Source organism: Thermobia domestica, chromosome 11, assembly GCF_964235325.1.
Source record: "Thermobia domestica chromosome 11, izTheDome1.hap1.1, whole genome shotgun sequence".
Classification (NCBI taxonomy): domain Eukaryota; kingdom Metazoa; phylum Arthropoda; class Insecta; order Zygentoma; family Lepismatidae; genus Thermobia; species Thermobia domestica.
The window spans coordinates 4,884,268-4,909,386 of NC_137464.1; the positions used below are offsets into that span (position 1 = coordinate 4,884,268).

Below are 25,119 nucleotides of genomic sequence, written 5' to 3' on the forward strand. Positions count from 1 at the left end.
ATCCGTAAGACTTGTGTACACCACCTGCTGCAAGAAACTGGATGAAAAGCACTTGGCTTGGTACGAATGATAGAGTCGCCACAGTGAACGAAACATACCTGCATCTCATTACCGGGTGGTAGAGCGCTTACCTCTGGTGCGTGGGACCCCTGGTTCGATCCCCGACCAAGTAAGTTTATGGTGGAAACATCGTGCTCGTGGGTTTCCTTGGGGTACTCCCTTTTTTCCCACTTTCTCATTCCACCAATTCTTCTACCATCATTCACTTGCTTCAATCATTGTCTCCCTTAGCCTGACAGGTATAATCGTGAGACATGAAACTCAAAAGATTTCATTCTAGTGTTGACATACCATGACAGCGAGGCCAAGGGCCGATGCATCTTTGTTCGCCACTGCCAGGAAGACATCTGTGTGAAAAAAAAAACCTGATCCATTCCAGTGGTTTTCTGCGGGTTTGACCAGTTGAAAAGACGCCTTCAACATCGGCGTCCACACACTATCACTGGTCTCGGGAAAGCTTACAAGGAGGAGTGGGACTGTGTACATCACTGGACTATGCTCCAATGGAAACTTCGATGCCAGCCGGTAATCCGTAATGCTGGAGGTCCAATAGCACCAGCAGTGGTGGCGGTGAGGTTTCTGGTAAAGTGGGTACCCGTCAAAATCTGTCCGATATAATCGAACAATCTTCTATATTTTTCAAATTTCTGTCTTAAGTAGATGTTGTTAGTCCAATCCTAATAAACGTAATTTTCTATTGCAGAAGCCAAAGAAGAATATATAGTGCGATTTATTGAAGGCAGTATAGGCAGGTTAACGTGGCCTGCGGCAGCTTCTTCGAGACCAAACCTTAGTGACCAGACGAGTCCAGACCAAGGTCCTCTGTCACCAACACTTACTGCGAGACTTCCACCCTTGGATGTAACTCCAGAAGAGGCAGCACTCCTAGGCTATATGCCTCAACGAGATGACTTCGAAAGGGTACGTTGTCATCCTTTAGAGCTTTTTAATATATTATTCCTTTCCATTTTATCATTCCGCCAGTTATATCATCATGCATTTGTTTTTTGTCATCTTAATGTCCATTACGTGGAACATTGAATGTACAGTTCTCACAACAACAAGATGGCTTTCTGTGAGTGGTAATCGGAACTGTTCGAACACTTGTATCCTCTTACTAGTGACATTGTAACTTAACGTCTGTCCAAAGACGTAGCCATATTTTCTTCCCCTTTTTAACTGTGATTAATGACTTACACATGTGGGTTTGGGAGGCCACTTTGCTTTTTCCTCCTCGCCAACGAAAGGTAAATGGTCCAAAAATGAACACACTGACCAACTGCCTGCATATGGTTCATTCCTTCTCAACGGAAGAAGGAAGATTTTCTGCTGAAAGTGTCAAATAATAAAATAACACAAACCATTCGAGTTTCCAGGCTACTTTTTTCTTCACCAAAACATTTAGAACAATGCATTCCTTTCTCAAGTGACAAAGAAAATTAGCTTTTACTCACCCCTTATTCTGGCCGAGAACTATCAGACAGTTCGAATTTCTTGGCAGCACCGGATTTCGGAGGAAATATCTGTTTCACTATCATGAAATGGGAGAAGAAGGTTAATAGGTCAATTTTCTAAACCACTCACTAAGGCTTTTAAGCTTTTGCGAGAAGATTACTGCAATTTTCCTGTAGATAATAATCAAAATTATACTATATAAGTTAATTTATACTCTTATTCATGAAATGTTAACCAAAAGTGAGCCAATTAGATTTACTCTTTTGCATTGGCCTCAGTTGTCTGATAAATTAAGTCATTAGATACATTCGTAAAAAAGTAATCGAGGTAAATATTGGTGATAGTTTTAACTATTAGCTTTTGTACCAAAGAGTAATGAAATTTAAGAAATGGAAAAAAAAAAACAAGTCGTCGGCTTTTCGTACTGATGCATAAATCAATATGATATTCAGATTGCGTCCTATGCACAGTGTGTCTATTGATACTGGAAATACTATTCTATTAGAATTTAATTTTGATACTGGAAAAACTAGAATTTTGATCCACATACTGGAAAAATCATGAAACTGGTAATTTGTCAACAATACTTTTTTCTAATTGTTTTGATAGTCTTAGAAACAATTTTGTATTTATTGAGACTAAATTTTTCCAAAGCAAGAGTTGTATACATTTTGTAATTAGACTTATAAACAATGGGAGTGAAGGGCTATGAAGAAAGCTGGGAGGCCCTTTTAAAAATGTTAAAAAATCATTGTATTTGAAAAGAATCAAGGTTAATTAAATTTATTAGAAATAAAATATTCTTTTGATGGTAAAACAATTACAAACCTGAAATCATTAAGAGAGTGATTATTCCTAAAGATTTTAAAAAAAAAAAAAAAATCATTGTATTAGGTACAGGAATTTTGCTGATAGTTATACTGAATATACTGGAAATATACTGGAATTTTGAAAATGAAACTCAGTAGACACCTTGTATGCAGCCACACATTCTCATTGCTGAGATCGGTGGATGGGCAATTCAGTCTATAACAGTTGAATTAGATACTATATGAGAAATAGAGAAAGGAGAGGGCCGCGTCCTCCATGGGTGGACATTCCAGTTCAGGAATGAGCCATGAATTGAACGCGGGCCTTAGCTAATCATCTGCTTAGCTACCTAATTCATGCAGACACATCTCAAGTCACACTGAGTGACGTAGTGGTAAGAAAGCACCGATTCGTTCTCTCCCATTTCTCATGTAATGTAGAATAATTTAAATATTGTGAAAGTGAATATTTGGTGCTAGGGTTCAGTGTTGCATAGTGGTCCTTGGTGTCATCAAGTTACATTTATTGGTCCTTTACTCACGTATCTTCCTTCAATTTTCCTTCTACCAGTATGCTAGTTCATTCGGAATGACGAATCATATGTCCAATTTTGTGTTGCTTCTCTGTTCTTTCTTTGTTGTTTTTGAAGTGTGTGGTTTCCACTCTTTGTTTTCATATATAGAATGTATGCTTCTTCTGTACTAGTTCACATATTTTCACTTTTTTTATCTGCAGATATTTTACTCATATATTTAAGTGTATTCGTGAATTTGCTCTCTTTGTACACTCGAAGATTTTCCTCTTATTACTTTCATATTTATCTTTTCTTTAGTTGCTCGTATTGCCATCGGTGGTTTGATTTCAGTGGAAGGTAATGTAGTTCGATTCCATGTTTAGCTTAAGTCCACAACTTGTCTTAATTGTGGAAAAGGGACGCTGAACTCTGAAACCATTAACCTCCTATTGCCACTTACAAGCCATCGTCTTTTTCTGCTACCAATGTAGCATTATCTTCAAACCTTTTAAATTAAATTACGAAAGTTAGTCAAATTTACAATAATTTTATTTGTATCATAAAGTTCCATTCACAATCTCTTTTCAACGTAATTACCTCCGTTATTTAAGCATTTGTCGAAGCGTGGTGCAAGTTTTTCAATACTTTCTGCAAAGAAATCCAGTCCAATGTCCGATAACCATTCTTGGCCTGCAGCTTTCATCTCATCATCCGAGTAGTATCGTCGCTTTGAAAGCTCGTCTTTCATGGGACCAAACTCATGTCTGTTTGCATAAAGGCATTCATTTACGTGATTATCGATTTCCGGATTTGTCGTAGTTGATGGTCTTCCCTCGCACTCATCGTCGTCAATTTCTGTACGTCCGTTCTCAAACATGTTGCACCACTTCGCGATGGCTTAACGTCACATTTCATTTTCACTATACACTTCATGCAACTGCCGATAAATTTTAGCGCAGTTACACCTTTTCGCCCACAAAAAAAACGAATCACTGCATGCATTTCCAATTTGGACGTCACTTGCAAATGTCAAGACATGTCTACGACTGATTATCAGAACACCTCCACTTGCCTCGTGAAAACCGCTACGTCACACAATACAGCTACATCTCTTCAGTGTTGCCACGCAGTTTCAGCAAAATAACCTTTGACCGAAAATATTTACGACGGTGGGCAATTAACTTTGACTGACCCACGTATTTCCCATTTATCTTACATTATACCTATTTTGTACCCTTGAAATCTTGATCACTTTGATTTGGCAACCAATCCTGTTGCCTTTGTCAACTAGATACTAGTGAAGAGCTTCGTCTTTATTTTTTATTTATTTATTTATTTATTTATTTATTACGTTTTATTCAATTTAATGTTCACAGTAAACACTAAAAATCTGTAGTAAGTTAGTGATCACTGCATGCACTAACTTACAGCTTAGCGGTACCAGTATAAAAACAATCAAATGTGTACATTCGTTTCATACAATATAAAATGTATCACTTCATTTGCTTTCTTCTTCTTCTTTAACTCATAGATTGCATCAATTTATGCAAATCTGCCTACTCATAAATTGAAAAATTGTGTTAGCTTTACAATTTAAAGTAGCAGAGGTTTGCGTCTTTGAATGAAGCTGTTTTTAACTAAATCTCAATTCTTGTCGAGGTTGCCTTCATACAGATTTAACGTTAGGTCCTCTAATGTAAAATAACTCGAACACACTTTCTACTAGTAATGATGTCTTCTTTATAACTTCGATCTCCTTTAAGTTGTATTGGGTTATAACTAGATGTTTTGATAAGCCTGAAACCATGGACGTCCTCTATATGTTTCTTGATGTAGTTCCCATTCTTTGCTCTCTCTCTCATTTCCCGGGCAGTGTGATCGCCGAGGGACGTTATCCCTCATGTGTGACGGGCTAATATGACCATATATGCTGAAGGCCAACAATTCTAATCCCTAATCCCCTTTCTGTAACTCATATTGTTTTAGTTAGGGTACCGTTTCCGACATTCAAAGATCGATCTTAATTTATGAATAAATAAATAAATAAATAAAACAACTAAATCGCAGGTGTAAATTCCATGGGTATGATGATTCCGATCAGCCCTCAGAATGCAGTTTGAATTCCGCTGCATATGCTGACACAAGGATATATTCTGACCCTGAGAAATCAGAACGTTGTAATTATTTTCGAACAACTATTGTTTTTGTAGCTAGAAGTTAATTAATTAGTTTGAGGTAAAATTTTGAAAAAGAATTATTTAATGTTGCTTAGAATAGTCACTACTTCGTAGAAACAGAATTCAGTATGATGTATGAATTCGGTGTACAATGTGTGGGTGGATATGAGAGTGATATTATAATACGTACTGTACGTAAAATACGATAATATTAATATTTGTTCCTCTATTTGAAGGAATATGACAACGATGCTGAATCTTTGGTGTCTCCACTATTTGTGAACAGTGCAGAGGATGAAGACATAGACGTTGGTATGTATCCTATGTGGATTATTATATTATATTAAATATAATATATATTTAATATTTTTTTGAATTTTCTGATAGTATTTGAACTAAAGGTGTAAATTTGATGGGTATGACGATTCCGATCAGCCCTCAAAATGCAGTTTTTATTGTACTGCATATGCTGACATAAGGATATATTCTGACCCTTAGAAATCAGTGTAATTTTCTTATTAAAATAACACAAACGTTATAATTTAACACACATATAATCTAGTAAATTTTGCTGAGAGCTTGGAAAGGCCTGTCCCTATCGGGTGATTAAATATTTGAAATTTTACAAAGCGTATTACATAGTATCGGCTTAAATTAATTTTATTTGTGTGTGTTGTTAGTGCGAAATTGTGAGTTGTGTGTAGGTGATTACCAACATTGTAAAAAAAAAAAAAAAAAAGAAGCTTCTAGTGTTTAATTTGAAAAATAATAATAATAATAATAAGGGAGGGTAGTTGTAGCGGAACCTGTTCATTTAGTGTCTGATTGTAGAAGACAACAGGATTGTTGTTAAAATTATTTCAGAAATATACTCATTCAGGTAGGATTATAAGGAACACTAAGATTAGCGGTTGTTTTTTTTAAAAAAAATACAATTTGTAAAAACTTCCAGTTTAATTTTATAACGGAAAATTTAAAAGCAAATAGTAATTCACCTTTAAAATACTGTAATCAAAGAACTTTCATTATTTAAGAGACACTATGAAATCATCATCATCATCATCATCATAGGTATTCTTGCCATTATTAGTAGGTCACTTGCTGTAACTGAGAAGCTTTCACGCTCCACGGGCTTCTGGTAACCTCTTCGTCTTCACGTATGATTTTTCTGTTTTGATATCGTCCATTAATTGGTCTCCGTCCCTTCCCTCTCTTTCCTGCGACGATACCCTCTAAATGTCCCTTATGATACAGTTCCTTCTTAGCCAAGCCCCAACTAGAGTTTCTTCTTCTTAGTATCCAAAATTGTTTTCTCCTCTACCATTTCTAGCCTCTTATTTGTTTTTCGCTCGACCCAGCTAATTCTTTCCATTCTTCTCCACATCCACATTTCGAAAACTTCCAGTTGTTTTTCATCATTTTTGCGTAATGTCCATGTTTCTGACCCATACATCACACTGCTTCATACGAAGCATTTTATAAATCTTTTCTCAACTCTTTATTCAAGGTTCCATAAAATAGTCTTTTCTTCCTCCTAAAGGCTTTTTCCGCCATTCCTATCCTTGCTTTTATTTCACCTTCACATTTCATATCATTACTTATAATACTACCCAGGTATCAAAAACTAGTCACTTGTTCTAATTTCTCCCCTCCTATTTCTATATTTGACACCTACCACTTCTTTGATACTATGAGATAGAACAAAATTTTAGATATATTTCATGCTAAAAAGCACATTAGTTGAAAATGAACAGCATGGAAGAACCGTGGCTCAGTGCTTGGGCGCCCATGTTTGATATTAGATGCTCCCTGATTCGATCCCAGCCCACAAGAGTTTTTGATAGTTTTTCGCGGGGTTCTCTCGTTTTCTTCCACGTTTTCATCCCACCAACTCTTTCATTATTATTCACCTTCATCGTCTTCTTTAGCTTAAGAACGTAAAACTAGCATTCATTTTCAACAGCATTAAAATGTGCAATTGAGTATTTAACTTACCATGCCCTTGCGGTAACCACTTAGTTACCCGGTCTTTCCCAAAGAAGCCACGTACTTTTACTTTTGAGGTAAATGTTCAGACAACTTAGGGGGCCGCGGTGGCTCAGTGGTAGAGCGTTCACCTCTGGTGCGTAGGGTCCTTGGTTCGATCCACGCAAGTGAACTTTGTGGTGGACAAACAACGTGTACGTGGGTTTTCTAGGGGTTCTCCCACTTTATTCATACCACCATTTCCTTCATTTCTCATCATCATCGTCTCCTTTAGTCTAGCCGGCATAATCGTAGGACGTAAAACTAAGTTATTTCATTTCAGACAAGTTAGAAGGAATACTTTTGTATATTGAGCAGTAAACCTCAAGTGAAACTTCGGCCAGTGCGTTTGAATGTATTTGTGACGTACCTTTTTCTTGCTTACACTAATCTTTGAGTATAGACACTTAAAGTTAGATGTAGGAGTAACTCAAAAGTGTGGAAGTACGTTTACAATATCCAAAAATTCGATAGAATATGGGAGTAACCTATTGTATGTATATGGTATTAAGTATGACATCATATATCCACGTGACTGCCATATTGGATGCAACACAAATTCATCAAAATAAGAATATATGGTATAACGAAATCGTGACTAGGTTGTTGTAACCATATCCTTAATAGTTTTCACGCTTTATAGCAGGGTGGATTGATTTAAATCAGTCGGATTTAAATCACGATTTTAATCAAGATTTAAATCACTTGATTTTTTTAATAAAAATCGTTGATTTAAATCAAATTCCGAAATGAATTAATTTAAAGTGAAAGTAAGTAAAATCCCGTTTCTCTTCTGTTATTTCGATTATGGAAGATAATAATCATAATACAATGAGACTCAAATGTATGTAAGCACAGCATGAAAACGAATATCATGTAGGGGACGATCAGGGAAATCCCGTTTGTACGGGTTACGGGTGAACCCTGCTTTCTTCTTTGTAACACAGGGTTTTAAAAAAATTTATATTCCAACGGAGAAATCACCATGGACATTTACGATGAAAACTCTTTTGTGTCCACGTCTATTTGTTTGTTTCCAGATAATATGGGCGTATTTAGAGGGGTCCGATCCCCTCTCCGAAACAAAAAATAAAAATTGATTTTAAAATTTTGGGCGAAATTTATGTACTAAATACATAGAAGTTTCTCGGGATCGTAATACGACAAATTTTGGATTCGTTAAAATATCGAATAATACTTTTGATAAAGTGGATACTTGACCCCATTGCAGAACATGCCGCGATCTGCGATGTGATCGCAGAAAATTTTCCGCGCCTGTGCAGGAAAAATTGTCAGAGGAAATAGAATAGCCAAGAGAAAAGTATAAAAACGTGCCTGCTATGTACAGTGAAACCTCTATTAACGGACACCTTTGTAAAGCGGACACCTCTCATAACGGACATATTTTGTAATCCCCAAACACTGTAATGGAAAAAAAAAAAACATGTTGACAAACCTCTCTAAAGCGGACACTCTCTAGTACGGACACGGACAGTCTTTTCTGTCTTTTATAGGTATTATTTACCTCCATATTACGGACACTTTCTCTAGAAGCAAGTTGAAAAGTACTGAAAAAATACATTTTCAGAAATGCATACATGTATCACCAAGGAAGCATTGTAATAACATTTTTCCTCGTCAACTGGCTGTTCAGAAACTCAGATGAAGCGTCTTTGTTTTACAACACCCTCATATCCTTTGCTTGCATTTCACTCCCACCCAACTGTTTTAGAATCGAAAGTGATTGACAGTTGCCTGCCATTTGGGATGACACGTCATTCTATTGTTCCGCTGGAATCAAGCAGAAGACGTTTGGTATTTTTTGCCCGCGTATTCGCATATTGTCTTAGTGCCTCTATTTGGAAAACTTTTTAAGTCATTCTGCATCGAATAAGCAATAAGGTGTAAGTTGTGAGCTTTCAAAATGCCACGAGAAGCGCTAATGTTAAAATCGAATTGATAGAATTGTCGAAGAATACTGAGGTGTGCGAAGGATAGCTGAAAATTTTTGTATCGGTAAAACACAAGCACCTGAGATAATATAAAACCAAGACAAGTTAATAAAGTTGTGGTGTGAAAATGACAATGAAAATAGTGTCTCATTGCTTTGAACAAAGTTGGTGTGCAAGTGAATGTTTTTATAGAGTGCGGAATGAAATAAAAAATCCTGTGTTAGGGTCGATACTAAAAGCTAAGAATTTGGAGGTGGCAACAGAAATGAATGTTTCAGATTTCAAGGTCTCGAACAAGTGGTTAGAGAAGTTTCGGATTAGACACAAAATATCCTTCAAAGCGATTTGTGGAGAATCCGCAGATGTCGCCATGCCCACAGTCATAGAACGGTTTGATAAATTACCTTCAATAGTTTGTAATTACATATCACCTTATTTACTAATTTACGTAAGAAAATATCGAAGCCTCTCTAAGACGGACACCTCTCTATAGCGGACAATTTTTGATTCCCCACGGCTGTCCGCTTTAGAGAGGTTTCACTGTATATATGTCTTAAATGCTCGAACAACTCGCATTTGAACTGTTTTCCACGTCACATAAAGCATATTTTTAACAATCACAAGTATTTCTTCTACTGGAACTGATCATCTTGATTTTTTTTATTTTGGAATTCCTGCAGAAAATTTTTGACTTACAAAAGCTCATCGTATAAAAACAAAGTTCTGCCATCGGCAAATATATAGGATCAGAAAACGATATTCACGAAGAAATTAAATATCGACTAAAAGCAGGGAATTCGTGTTATTATTCAGTTCAAAATCTCTTATCGTCGCGAATTGTGTCGAGGAATTTGAAGCTTTAAAATATATAATACGATAATTATGCCTGTTGTGCTGTATGGTTGTGAAACATGGTCGCTTACGCTGAGGGAAGAACGCAGACTGAAAGTATTTGAGAATAAAATCCTAAAACGAATATTCGGAGAAAAAAAAAAAAAAAAAACCGGAAATGAGGAGGAATGGTGAAAACTTCATAACGAACTGCATAATTTATACCGTTCATCAAACATTGTTAGGGTCATCAAAATTTGGAGGCTCAGGTGGGCAGGACATGTAGCGGAGAATGGAAGAAAGTAGGAATGCTTTCAAAGTTTTAACTGGAAGTCCAATCGGAAAACGACCATTAGGAAGACCTAGGCGCAGATGGGAGGACAATATTAAGATGGATCTCGCAGAAATAAGAATACAAAACAGAAACTGGATTCAGTTGACTAAGGATAGAAGTCAGGAGAGCTTTTGTGAACATGGCATTGAACCTCCGGGTTCCATAGGTCATAGAGTGAGTGAGTTAATTTTAGGCGAAATTTATGTGCTTTATATGTATTTCATGCTGCTAGCTAGTTCCAATTGTTAAAAAATATGCCCCTGCCAAGTGTCAGTAACTTTCATGAAAAGAAAAGTGTCATGTTGATGTACATTGCTGTACTTTTTTCCTTAATGCTTAAGTAACATTGTTTGGAATTGAAATAGGTTAACGATTGGGAATTAATTCAAAATTAAATCCCAATACTTTCACTTAAATGGCATAATTAACATTTAATACTAATTCCTAATGTTTTTTCTTCAGTTCGCGACCTATATTATACGAAGAAAAATATTTGATTTAAATCAAAAAAATCGATTTAAATAAAAAAAAATCAACAAAAATGATTTTTTTGAAAAAAATCATGATTTTTTTCCACCCTGCTTTATAGTATTATTAAGCGTAACAACACTGCTCAGAATATTGTCTTTTAGAGCCACACACGTTCGCTAATGTCGTTCCAGTGTATATATATATATCATCTCCGGTTTTAATATATAATCTAAAACATTATTCTGTATTGATAGAACGGTCTACTGTTTAGTTTAAATGCATAAATGCATTATTCATTGATGATTTTATTTACTTATTCTTATAACATCGTGTTTTTACCAACTATAACACACTAGTTGCTATACTGGAAGATAATACCGAAAAAAAACATGAACCTGATGACTAATACAAAAAAGTAATTTTAAAGTATTATTATTCTCATTGAATTGTATGCTTATCATTGGCGTAATTCTGATGCAAATAGAATAAAAAATTGAATAACTTGAAATCGTTTATTTACGTGAAATGATGATGCCAATGATATGATCAGTAACGTCCAGTTAGTGAGTACAGATGTTACATTAATATCATTCAGAAGAAGCTTATTTAATATTGAATGCACTCTGACAGATTTGAGTGCATCTACATAGTTTGTCAATAATTGTTCCAGAAGCGATGCTGGAAGTCTGTGACTGCTGTTTATCATGTAAGATTAATGCTATGATACTTTGCAGGGCATAAGAAGATTTGGTAAAGAGAGCATTTAGTCTCATCAAAGACAACCTGATTCCCATTGTTATGGGATCCTTACATGAAATAAAGGGTGAACATTAAGATTTGCTGTAAAGTAGGGACATCAGCAAAAGAGACTTACGAAAGATCAGAACTGTTTACCGGGAGACTGCCCTATCTCCATATCTTGTATGTTTGGATAGTACACCCAATTTCGTAATGGACATGAGTACGTTTCTGATGATCCCAGAAATAGAGTACGTTCTCCATCATGCAACAATCTGACTGCAGCAGGTTGCGAACATAGTCCACAGTATCTTCTTAAAACTGATGGACGTTCACTTCTCTGTTACTGATTTCCATAGTTCACAGTATCTTCTTAAAACTGATGGAAGTTCACTTCTCTGTTACTGATTTCCATTACAGCAAAACTTAATGTACGCTCTTGGTCCTATATAAGAATATATGACAGTAGGAACCATTTTATCGATGACCGATGTTTAGAAGAGCACAGATGCTCCATTTACCAGATCTTCACATGTCTTGCAAAATAAGAATATTAAGCGTTGACAGGATGTCTGTCGGTCACGAAATTTAATTTTTGGATTTTTTTTTTTTTTTTTTTGGGTCATCTGTACTAATATAAGTACAGACTGAAATATTTTGTTCTATAAGATATGAAAATTCGCCACTAAAATTGTCTATGGTCGGCATTAGACGCTACCAAATCGCTAGCAAAGCATGCTTTTATCGCATCCATGAAAATTCGCACCCAAATTCCCTCTTGAGAATGTTACGAAATTTTATGGTTTGGTAAAGAAAAGGTCACGAAATTTCATTTTAGAATTTTAGTAGGCACCCTGCGTTGATCTCATTTGGTAAACAGTTTTCTGTTCTTACCAGTTACAAAGTTTGTCAAACCCTGTTTCTGTTCTTGATCTTTGAGCATATTAAGCGGGAGATTCGGGTTCGACACTCACTCAGCCGAGTGGCACATTTTCTTCTTTGAATGATATCTTTGTCCGTCGAGAATTAGATATTATAGTAAATAATTGGTTTCTTTCATTTCTTTACATACGTAATGGCCAACCTTGACTTTTGAGTAGACATCCTTTGTCGTCTTTCTCTGCGCCTTGAGCACGAGCTTCCCTTTAGCGTACGTGTCTTTGGCGCGTGAGATCCGAGTTCGATTCTCGGTTCGAACTCGTATGGTTCGAATCTTAAGTTAAGAAGTGTGTCCACATCGCATATAGTCTCGCTGCTGAATTGGACGCCGATAGTGAAAAGTTTGATAGTTTGTTTCTTTCTTTTCTAGTGTTATCCTAAATGTCGTGTAATAATTTATTTTAAACATAAAGCTTTCACTCACACTACCATGTTCCATTTTCTGAATATCATTTTCAGGAGAAGAGATTAATGCTGTCGAACTTAAGTCGATAATACAAAAGTGGAAAGGGATTTGAAAATACCCCTTGAACGTTGTCCGATTTGAACGAAATTCACACCATAAAGTCGGTGCCAATATAAAGTTGTAATTACCACCAACTCAAAAACCTAAGATAGTCCAGAAAGCAGTAGGAACTTCAACAAACTCAACTCATCTGCATCCAAAGGCGAACTGTTAACAAGTTTTTAAATCAATATCCATAAGCTGAGGTCAGTGTAGAAAAATATGTTGCTTACAGGGTGACCCGAAAGTAGGTCTACACCCCTGCTTTGATCAAGTATAAATTCTAGATTATAGGTTTATTTGCTTCGGATGTTCCGAGCTTAATATATAAGTAACAAGACATTAGGAACAAATACTAAAGAAACTAAGTCTACCTGATGGATAACAATAAGAAATTAAATAAAAAAGCAATGAGTTGACTGTATACCTTACTTTTGTGCCACGTGGCCCAAAAGTAGGTATACAGTTCCGTACTGATAAGCTCATTGCATTTTATATAATTTCTTATTGTTATCCATCAGGTAGACTTTATTTGTTCTTAATGTGTTTTTACTTATATCTTAAGTTACAGCCGAGACAAATAAATCGATGAACTAGAATGTTACAGTTGATCAATGCAGAGTTGTATACCTACTTGTATTTCACATCAATACAGCAAAACATCACATTATTTAAATGTTTACTAAAAATTCATTAAAACTCAATTATAATACCTGTGTCAAATGTTTTGTTTTGCCAGAAGGCTATAAATTTACCGATACTCATTTAATAAAAAAAAACTTTGGTCTTTATTAATATTTAAACTCTATCTACGTCCGTATTTAGGCATGTCGTCAATATGGTATATGTGTGTATAGATTATTCTAATCTTACTTTGAAGGTTCTGGCCCACTGGCCACCGTAGAGAGGAGATTGATGATAGTGTGTGTAGAGGGCATAAGGCTAGTAGTTTAAAAGAAGTCGGACAGCTCCGCGAGTGTAGTTGTGTGTGTGTGTGTGTGTGAATCTTGTCTACAAAACAAGGACGATGCCAATAACGCTTGTTGTACAATCAAATAACTTCGAACAAGACCGGATAATAATGCTGCGAGAAGCTGAATGATCGTTCTGCGGAAGTGCTCGCGCAAATGGTTGGGACTTTATCACTGGTCCATCGGTGGTAATCATGATATGAGACAGTGTGTTTCCACAGCGGAATGTACCCCAGTGTGCTTCACATGAGCACATGAACACTAAACAGTGGTTTGTTGGAAGCAGCTCTACATTTCCGCTTTTTTTCTGCACCCTCTATATTTCCGCTTATTTAACCATCTATTTATTGACGAATATATAGCCTACCAGGGGTGCCCGAAGAAAAATTTCCTAGGGGGGGCATCCCCATGATTGCTATATTACGTCTGGTATTTCTGATATTTATTATTATGTGGTTTGCTAAATTAACGTATACATTTTCGTGAGACAGAGGGGGGCTCGGGCCTCACCCTGCCGTCCCCTTCTGGCGCCCATATAGCCTACTGTGAAGTTGGATTGTGTAATTTTTCCACTTGTCGTTTGCTCGTCTACTTAACCGACTGGCGAAGCTAAAAAGATGATAATGTTATTCGCGTGTATTCATTTGAATTTGTAAAGGTATTTATTCCCTTGTTCAACGGTAATGTCTCGAAGAATTTACTGAATGAGGCATCAATGAAATCGTTGTAATTTGAAGAGTAAAACTGGGATATGTCGTCACGAAAAAAGCCATATTATGAAACGAAAAAGTTAGATGTGAAATATTTTTTGTGAGATACCAAATGAATAAGATTCGGTGATAGGATTTATAAAAATATATGTTTTGTTATGGTTTAAGTATCTCTGACGAAAGAACAAGTAGTAAATAGCTCTGGGGTTCAATTTTTAAAACAAAAAAGGAGATTTCCAGTAGTTATTTTCCTCAAAACTTGTTTATTATAAGTATTTTTATTTCATTACTTATGGAGCATATAGAACGTTCAATATAATAGATCATTCATGTACCATTATTATTCCTCAGTTCGTTTTTGGATCGAAAGATCTAATATATTTCAATCAAAAATTTTCTTGTATACCTTATATCTGGAGAATTATGTATAGTGTAGCCAAACCCAAACTATCACTTAACTCAGTATGATGTGCTTATTCCGTAGAAAATACGAAAACTCGATTTAGGGGCCGTTCAAAACTTCTGTGTCCCCTGATTCAAAAACTAATTATTGCCCAAGATCGTAATCATTTGATCCATTTTTTGGATCATTTCTAAAATCCTTGTTCTTCCTATATTTCGAATACCCGAGTGTAACACAAATATAGGAAGAAAAATTGACAGAGAAACATTAGTAGCTGAGTAATCCGTTATATTTTTATTTTATTTGTCTTCTGAACTTTATTGGTTCTTTCGTAAAATGTATTTTGTGTACTGATATACAGTATATTTCTATTAAGTTTTGTCATTATGACTTTTTCAGCCCTGAAGTTGGCGCATGTGGACATGTACACTCGGCGACTGCGAGAGAGAGCTAGGAGAAAACGTGTGTCAAGGGATTTTCAGCTAGTGTCACAGTTCTTTGCTTCCAGTAGAAAGGATCGACCAATGTCCAAGAAGAAAGTTTCCAAAGAAGAAAAGTAAGTTAACGTTAATATTTTATGGTAATCCATGTAATGTAGCCAGATGAGTAGCGAGAATGGTCTCAGGTTATATTTCCGATTATGGGAGTATAGCATATTAGATAATGTTAGGTATGTAAGTTCTGGTGTTATTTTTTCATCGTATATAGGCCTACTGACAGATGAAGGAAACAGAAGAGTTCTTGAAATATTTCAGTAGATAAATACACAGGAATAAGGTCAGTTTTGTTATAAAGAATCATCGTGTTCTGATTCTACTGTTAATTTCATTTTAGTATCGACATTACTTACAAGTAAATCATACGTTTGGATGAATAGAGTTGCAGCTCGAGACACATGTGATAGAGTAGTACTAAGTATACTCAATATGTCAGGGAAGTTTTGGGTGCAAAGCTCAAAGGATGTAGGAGATACAGCTACCAGAAGGTGTGACGCCTTCGTGACATTAGTGCGTGATCTTATGATCACTAATGACATTCCAGCTGTCATTGTCATCAATGTGGATCAAAGTCGCTTTGAGAAGGAAGTGTATTCGTACCGCACATTGAGGGAGAAAGGATCAGTCAAGATCAGTGCAGCAGTGGGATCTGTGAATGCAAGATCTCATTCCTACATGATAGTGCCGGGTGTCCATGGAAGGATAAATTCTACGTCCCATGTATGTACTGGTGGCTGAACCAAATGGTAGGTACCTTGCAGTAAAGTCAACCGATCTGGCTAACATAATCTCATTTGCTGGTAAAACAGCGTACATGAACAAGACCTTCTATTCGGACGTTCTGTGGAAAAGCATTCCAAGTGATAGGAAAAAGTCCTCTTGTTATTTGATTCGTGGTCTGCAAACACAGACAGACAGTTTTTCCTCACAGTGTGTGCCAGAAGACTTTGAATTTATCAAACGGCTGATACCTGTTGGATATACTGGGCATGATTCAGCCTCTAGATATTCACTTCTTCCGTCCATACAAAGCCTTTGTTCGTTTTATCACTGATACAGCAAGAACAGGAAGTGACGCATATATTTGGCATCGTGACAGATTCATACAACTTCAGTCGTTCTTAATTTACCAGTTCAGTGCTCTTCGTTTTCGCAACAGAATTCAATTCGCTTTTCTGATTAAGAAGCCTGAAAGTTTGATCGCTCCTTACGATTACTGCTTTGACGGAATTGTGAACAACAAATGTTTCAAGTGCGACTTGATTGCGTTTGTCAGGTGTGCTCACTGTGGGCTGAGTATTTGTGAGAGGCATGCACTCTTTCCTGAACTGTATATTTGTAGTAATTGATAACTTTTCTATGCAATAACAAAATCACTTTGGATTTGCGAAACAAACAACTTTCTCTTGTGTTTCATCACTTAAATATGCTGGAACTTAATCTAGCTTAGATGAAGTAATAGGTAGAAGACTTCTCTCTTATGTTTTGAACTATGTATTACGACTATAGCATATATCTTCATGTGACCTTCAAGTGTCTGTATGTCCTAAACCGTTTGTGCTTGGCACCTAAAACGTCCGTGATATATTGAGCGTACTTAGTACTATTCTACCACGTGTCTCGGCAGCAACGTATTCACCCAAACGTAAGGTTTACTTGTTAGTTCTTTTATGAGAAGCTAATCGATTATCACTCATATATACCAAAATTGATTCATCAGCACAACGAAAGTACTTACTATATTATAATGCTTCCTTTTCAAAGATTTTTAATTCAGAATGACTCAATACAGTACTGCCCAAAACATGCAGAGGATTAGACTGCTTACAAATCTCCGAATGTGAAATAATTGGTATCCAAACTAAAACTATAATAACTTCATAAATTTCTAAATCTGAATCTATTCCAATTAATTTTTTTTTTCATACATAGTTGTTAAGAAATAGTAAATCTTCAGATTTCGGAAAGAAATTCTTCGGAAGAATATTCGGAACGGGCAGGAACTGTGAATGGAGGAATGATTTCATATACTTGAATCTAAGACGCAATTTTTCTGCCAAAATTTCAGATATAAAATGGGGGTGCTTCTTGGAATCGCAATGGAGTTGACTAAAGTGTGTGAGTAGTAGGGGTCCCCGTTGGCGCAAATGACTCATCCTCACTCTCTTTTATGACCGGGGTCAAAGTTCAATGACCTTGGCCCGGGGTCAATGACCTAGGGGTACATATGACCACCCCCTCTAAATTTTGGCAGGGGTACCATGGCCCACCCCCTAAATTTTGGCAGGGGTACATAGGACCACCCCCCTTAAATTTTGGAAATTGCCAAATCTAAAAATTTGGTATGGTAGCCTAGGACCACAGTATGTACCTCTATCCGTATTGGGGGTCTATGTCGTTCCCTTTCATGGGTAAAAAATTGCCAAAAAGTCAAATTTCGGGGGTTTTTGACCTAATTTATCCCCTTGGATGAGGTGTTTTACCCTATATGGTTATATGGGCGTATACAGGGGTCCATTCCCTTTCATAAGACATGGGTATATTAATGCACCCCTTGAAAAATTTGGGAGGGGTACCTTGGCCCACCCCTTAAATTTTGGAAATTGACCAATTTAAACATTGGGTATTATAGTACAGGACCCTAATATGTATTATGATAAATTTGGGTGGTCCACCTCGTTCCCTTTTAGGGGTACAAAATTGCCAAAATATAAACGTAAGCAATACGTAGTACCACGTGTTTGGTTTTTGGTCGATTTTATCCCCTTTGATGAGGTGTTATTATCCTATATAGTTATATGGTCATGTATAGGGGTCCATTACCTTTCATAAGATATGGGTATATTTGTGCACCCCTTTAAAAATTTGGGAGGGGTACTTTGGCCCACCCCTTAAATTTTGGAAATTGCTCATTTTATATATTTGGTATTATAGTACTGGACCCTAACATGTATTATAATAAATTTGGGTGGTCCACCTCGTTCTCTTCTAGGGGTACAAAATTGCCAAAATATAAACGTAAGCAATACGTTGTACCCCGTGTTTGTTTTTTGGCCCATTTTATTTCTTTGGATGAGGTCCTATTACCTTATATGGTTATATGGTTATGTATAGGGGTTTATTTCCTATTATAAGACATAGGTACATTTGTGCACCCCTTTAAAAATTTGGGAGGGGTACCTTGGCCCACCCCTTAAATTTTAGAAATTGCCTATTTTACACATTTGGTATAATAGTATAGGACCCTAATATATATTACTATAAATTTGGGTGGTCCACCTCGTTCCCTTTCATGGGTACGAAATTGCCAAATTTTTAGTACAACCACATGTTTCGTTTTTGACCTAATTTATTCCCTTGGATGAGGTCCTATTACCTTATATGGTTATATCGTCATATATAGGGGTCAATTTCCTATCATAAGACATAGGTACATTTGTGCACCCCCGGGAGGGGTACCTTGGCCCACCCCTTTAATTTTGGAAATTGCTCAATTTAAACATTTGGTATTATAGTATAGGACCCTAACATGTATTATGATAAATTTGGTTGGTTCACCTCGTTCCCGTTCATGGGTACGAAATTGCCAAATTTTAGTACAACCACGTGTTTGTTTTGGCTCAATTTATCCCCTTGGATGAGGTCCTATTACCTTATATGATTATATGGTTATGTATATTGGTCCATTCCCTATTATAAGACATGGGTATATTGATGCACCCCGGGAGGGGTACCTTGGCCCATCCCTTAAATTTTGGAAATTGCCCAATTTAAACATTTGGTATAATAGTATAAGACCCTAATATATATATATATATTACTATAAATTTGGGTGGTCCATCTCGTTCCCTTTCATGGGTACGAAATTGCCAAATTTTAGTACAACCACGTGTTTCGTTTTTGACCTAATTTATTCACTTGAATGAGGTCCTATTACCTAATATGATTATATGGTCATGTATAGGGGTCCATTTTCTATCATAAGACATAGGTACATTGATGCACCCCGGGAGGGGTACCATAGCCAATCCCTTAAATTTTGGAAATTTTTCAATTTAAGCATTCGCTATCATAGTACATGACCTCAATATGTATCATGATAAATTTGGGTGGTCCACCTTGTTCCCTTTCATGAGTAAAAAAAAAAATGCCAAAATATAAACATAAGCAATATGTTGTATCACGTGTTTGGTTTTTGGCCCAATTTATTCCGTTTGAAGTGGTCTTATACCGTATATGGTCATATGGTCATGTATATAGGTTCATTTCCTATCATAAGACATGAGTACATTGATGCACCCCCGGGAGGGGTATCTTGACTCATCCATTCAGTTTTAGAAATTGTTTAATATAAGCATTTGGTATCTTCGTACAGGTCTTCAATATGTACCACTATAAATTTGGATGGTCCACATCGTTCCCTTTCATGGGTAAAGAACTACCAAAAATCAAATTTCGGAGGTTATTGACCCTTTGATAAGTATTTAGCACGTTATATGGTTTATTACCTTTATATGTTTATGTTCTCTTTTAAATTTGGGAATTATAAAATAACATAATTTGGTAAACGTTTTCTAGGACCCATTGGTGTTCCTCTTATGGCCAAATATTCAAAATTTAAAGGTTATTGACCGGCTTTATTATTGAATAACTACAGGATTTATTACTTTTTCATAAGACACAGGTGTATTTGTGTACCAATCTTAAATTCGGGAGGGGTACATTTCTTATTGTCATATCAATAATTGGTAATTGTTCTTAAAATTGGATAGTATCTCATTCATTGGGTAAATCATTATGATCACGTGATCAGTTATTGACCTATGATGGGATTAGGAGTCCAGGACATTGGTACATTTAAACTTTTGTAGGATAATTTGAGAATGCGTCATTGGTATTGATTATTACAGCCAAATATAAATGTAAGCAATACGATGTACCACGTGATTGACCTTGATGATGTAGTGTACAGGGATACATAGCTAACCTTATTGAATCTTATGACTCATAGTCTTAAGGGAATACATGCTACAACACTGGCAAAGTTATTGTTGATGCAATTTGATTGGTTGATCACTATCTTTCGTGCAATCTGATTGGCTGATCACTATCTTTCGTGCAATCTGATTGGTTGATGATTTTTAAATCTTTGCTGCATTCAGTTTGGTTTAACATTTAAAGTTTTGATTTTTTTTGTTTGAAACTTTGGTTTGAAAATTCTTGCTTTCAAATTTTTGTTTGAATTTTTGTTTGAAAATTTTGTTTGAAACTTTTCGTTTGAAATTTTTGTTTGAAATTTTTTTTCGTTTCAATTTTTTTTTGTTTAAAATTTTTTCGTTTGAAATTTTTGGTTTGAAATTTTTTTCGTTTCAAAATTTTTGTTTCGAAAGTTTTGTTTGAAATTTTGTTTCAAAGTTTGGTTTGACATTTTTAAAAGTTTGTGCACTCATTAGTAAAGAACCGGAACTGTTTAGAACTAAAACCTCTGGCAACATTGTGGTGCAGTAGTACACATCAGAATATGGGGTTGTACTTGAAATGAAAAAAACACAATTCATTGAAATGGATCATTTTATTACACTCCACATACATCCATACCAGATAGTGGTTCTGGATATTGTCGATACAATGTATTTTGAACTTCTTGCACTAGTTTGTCTTTAGCGTATAATTTTAATTCCAATTGAAGTCTTTTAAGATCTATTGCAATATCAGTTGGTGGAAACTCAATGTCCATTTGATCACAAATAAACTGTTTATCAATACAGGTATGCACCCACGAACGATGTTGACAACCATCACAATATCTAGATACATGTTGTACAATATGCATAACACATTTTTCAAAATAGTACTTTTTCAGGAATATACTTGTTTTGTTGCACACTTCCACTGCATGTTTAACACACTGAAATACGCTGATGAATTTGTTCCATTCCGTTTGTGTTAGATACACCATGTGGCGAGGGACATGGAATGTACTCTTTTTACGTAACAGCACCATCTTCTCTTCGAGGACTGTACGCAGCACCACTTCATGATTTGAGCCTAATGATTTGACTATGGTCACATTTAGCTCATCATGAAAATAATCGTTCATTTGATCGATTCGTGAACATAATATTTGCCATTCTTCACAGGTCAGTTGTACACCAAATTGTTCTGCTTTGCCCAATCGAATTACTGGTTCAAATGTTCTAGCACTGATACCAATCATCACATGTTTTGTTTGAAATATATTTATTGGATAATAGCTTGCGAAGATGAATTCTTTATCGTTAGAAGTACACATCTTTCCTCCTGAAAAGCACTTGCTCAAATGATTTCGTGGGATGACAGTGTATTGGTTGATTTATAGAACTACAGCTGACGTCATTGGAAAGGAATGTGCTGACGTTTGAATTCATTGTTTCATCACAGTTGCTGACGTCATGCTGACCAACCAAATTCATACAACTATGTCTGACGTCAAAGGAATGTGCTGACGTTTGAATTCATGATTTCATCACAATTGCTGATGAATCTGGCTGTGTACTAAATTCAAATTGATGACTTCGACCCAAGAATCCTTTATAACATAAAGATACAGATCCAGTATTTAAGAAACGCAGCAGTTCTTCTTGTTTTGATGCTTCCATGGGTAAATATCTTGCTGGTAAAATTATATTCTTATCATTTTCAAGCTTCACTACGATTCTTAATCCAAACTTTGTAGGGATCATTTGGCTAGCTAAGATTCTATAAGGTACATTCTGTTGTAAATCAGTAATCTTGGTAAATGATTTCATCACATCACGTGTGTTTAGAAACTGCAGACAAGTAGCCATGATGATGTTATCATGAATACTAACTCGAACGATACTTATATATGATGCAAAACTGATGACGTTGCATTACCATATTCTGATGTGTACTATTGCACCACAATGTTGCCAGAGGTTTTAGTTCTAAACAGTTCCGGTTCTTTACTAATGAGTGCACAAACTTTTAAAAAATGTCAAACCAAACTTTGAAACAAAATTTTGGAAACGAAAAATTCAAACAAAATTTTAAAACGAAAAAAAATTTCAAACAAAATTTTGAAAAAAAATTCGAAACAAAAAAATTTAAACAAAAAAATTGGAATTCCAATTTAAACAAAAATTTGGAAACGAAAAATTTCAAACGAAAAGATTTTTAAACAAAAAATTTTCAAACAAAATTTTGCAACAAAAAAAATTAAAAATTTTCAAACAAAAAAAATTTCAAACAAAAAATTTTGAAACATAAATTTCAAACAAAATTCTGAAACAAAAAAAATCAAACACAAATTTGAAACAAGAGTTTTCAAACAAAAACTTTCAAACAAAAAATTTTTAAACTAAAAAAATTTCACGTTTCACGGTTAACCGTCAAACTTTATCCGGTTTTTAACTATTCGATTAACAAATAAACGGTTTTGATCATATTTATCAGTGAATGCAAAATGTTGAACGAAACCAAGATTTTTAAATGTTAAAACAAAACTTAAAACTGAATGCAGCAAAGATTTGAAAATCAGCAACCAATCAGATTGCACGAAAGATAGTGATCAGCCAATCAGATTGCACGAAAGATAGTGATCAACCAATCAAATTGCATCAACAATAACTTTGCCAGTGTTGTAGCATGTATTCCCTTAAGACTATGAGTCATAAGATTCAATAAGGTTAGCTATGTATCCCTGTACACTACCTCATCAAGGTCAATCACGTGGTACATCGTATTGCTTACGTTTATATTTGGCTGCAATAATCAATACCAATGACGCATTCTCAAATTATCCTACAAAGTTTAAATGTACCAATGTCCTGGACTCCTAATCCCATCATAGGTCAATAACTGATCACGTGATCATAATGATTTACCCAATGAATGAGATACTATCCAATTTTAAGAACAATTACCAATTATTGATATGACAATAAGAAATGTACCCCTCCCGAATTTAAGATTGGTACACAAATACACCTGTGTCTTATGAAAAAGTAATAAATCCTGTAGTTATTCAATAATAAAGCCGGTCAATAACCTTTAAATTTTGAATATTTGGCCATAAGAGGAACACCAATGGGTCCTAGAAAACGTTTACCAAATTATGTTATTTTATAATTCCCAAATTTAAAAGAGAACATAAACATATAAAGGTAATAAACCATATAACGTGCTAAATACTTATCAAAGGGTCAATAACCTCCGAAATTTGATTTTTGGTAGTTCTTTACCCATGAAAGGGAACGATGTGGACCATCCAAATTTATAGTGGTACATATTGAAGACCTGTACGAAGATACCAAATGCTTATATTAAACAATTTCTAAAACTGAATGGATGAGTCAAGATACCCCTCCCGGGGGTGCATCAATGTACTCATGTCTTATGATAGGAAATGGACCTATATACATGACCATATGACCATATACGGTATAAGACCGCTTCAAACGGAATAAATTGGGCCAAAAACCAAACACGTGATACAACATATTGCTTATGTTTATATTTTGGCATTTTTTTTTTTACTCATGAAAGGGAACAAGGTGGACCACCCAAATTTATCATGATACATATTGAGGTCATGTACTATGATAGCGAATGCTTAAATTGAAAAATTTCCAAAATTTAAGGGATTGGCTATGGTACCCCTCCCGGGGTGCATCAATGTACCTATGTCTTATGATAGAAAATGGACCCCTATACATGACCATATAATCATATTAGGTAATAGGACCTCATTCAAGTGAATAAATTAGGTCAAAAACGAAACACGTGGTTGTACTAAAATTTGGCAATTTCGTACCCATGAAAGGGAACGAGATGGACCACCCAAATTTATAGTAATATATATATATATATTAGGGTCTTATACTATTATACCAAATGTTTAAATTGGGCAATTTCCAAAATTTAAGGGATGGGCCAAGGTACCCCTCCCGGGGTGCATCAATATACCCATGTCTTATAATAGGGAATGGACCAATATACATAACCATATAATCATATAAGGTAATAGGACCTCATCCAAGGGGATAAATTGAGCCAAAACAAACACGTGGTTGTACTAAAATTTGGCAATTTCGTACCCATGAACGGGAACGAGGTGAACCAACCAAATTTATCATAATACATGTTAGGGTCCTATACTATAATACCAAATGTTTAAATTGAGCAATTTCCAAAATTAAAGGGGTGGGCCAAGGTACCCCTCCCCGGGGGTGCACAAATGTACCTATGTCTTATGATAGGAAATTGACCCCTATATATGACGATATAACCATATAAGGTAATAGGACCTCATCCAAGGGAATAAATTAGGTCAAAAACGAAACATGTGGTTGTACTAAAAATTTGGCAATTTCGTACCCATGAAAGGGAACGAGGTGGACCACCCAAATTTATAGTAATATATATTAGGGTCCTATACTATTATACCAAATGTGTAAAATAGGCAATTTCTAAAATTTAAGGGGTGGGCCAAGGTACCCCTCCCAAATTTTTAAAGGGGTGCACAAATGTACCTATGTCTTATAATAGGAAATAAACCCCTATACATAACCATATAACCATATAAGGTAATAGGACCTCATCCAAAGAAATAAAATGGGCCAAAAAACAAACACGTGGTACAACGTATTGCTTACGTTTATATTTTGGCAATTTTGTACCCCTAGAAGAGAACGAGGTGGACCACCCAAATTTATTATAATACATG

At 35.6% G+C, this 25,119-nt stretch overlaps 1 protein-coding gene across 1 annotated transcript in view; it reads left to right on the forward strand.

Annotated features, from left to right (window-relative positions):
- The window catches only part of Ada2b (Transcriptional adapter 2B), an 81,835-nt gene that overhangs the window by 14,752 nt on the left and 41,964 nt on the right, over positions 1–25,119 (forward strand). Inside the window, exons 5-7 of the mRNA XM_081729954.1 lie at positions 764–981; positions 5,253–5,328; positions 15,295–15,451. Coding sequence (XP_081586080.1) covers positions 764–981; positions 5,253–5,328; positions 15,295–15,451 — 451 coding nt within the window. The remainder of the gene's footprint in view (positions 1–763; positions 982–5,252; positions 5,329–15,294; positions 15,452–25,119) is intronic.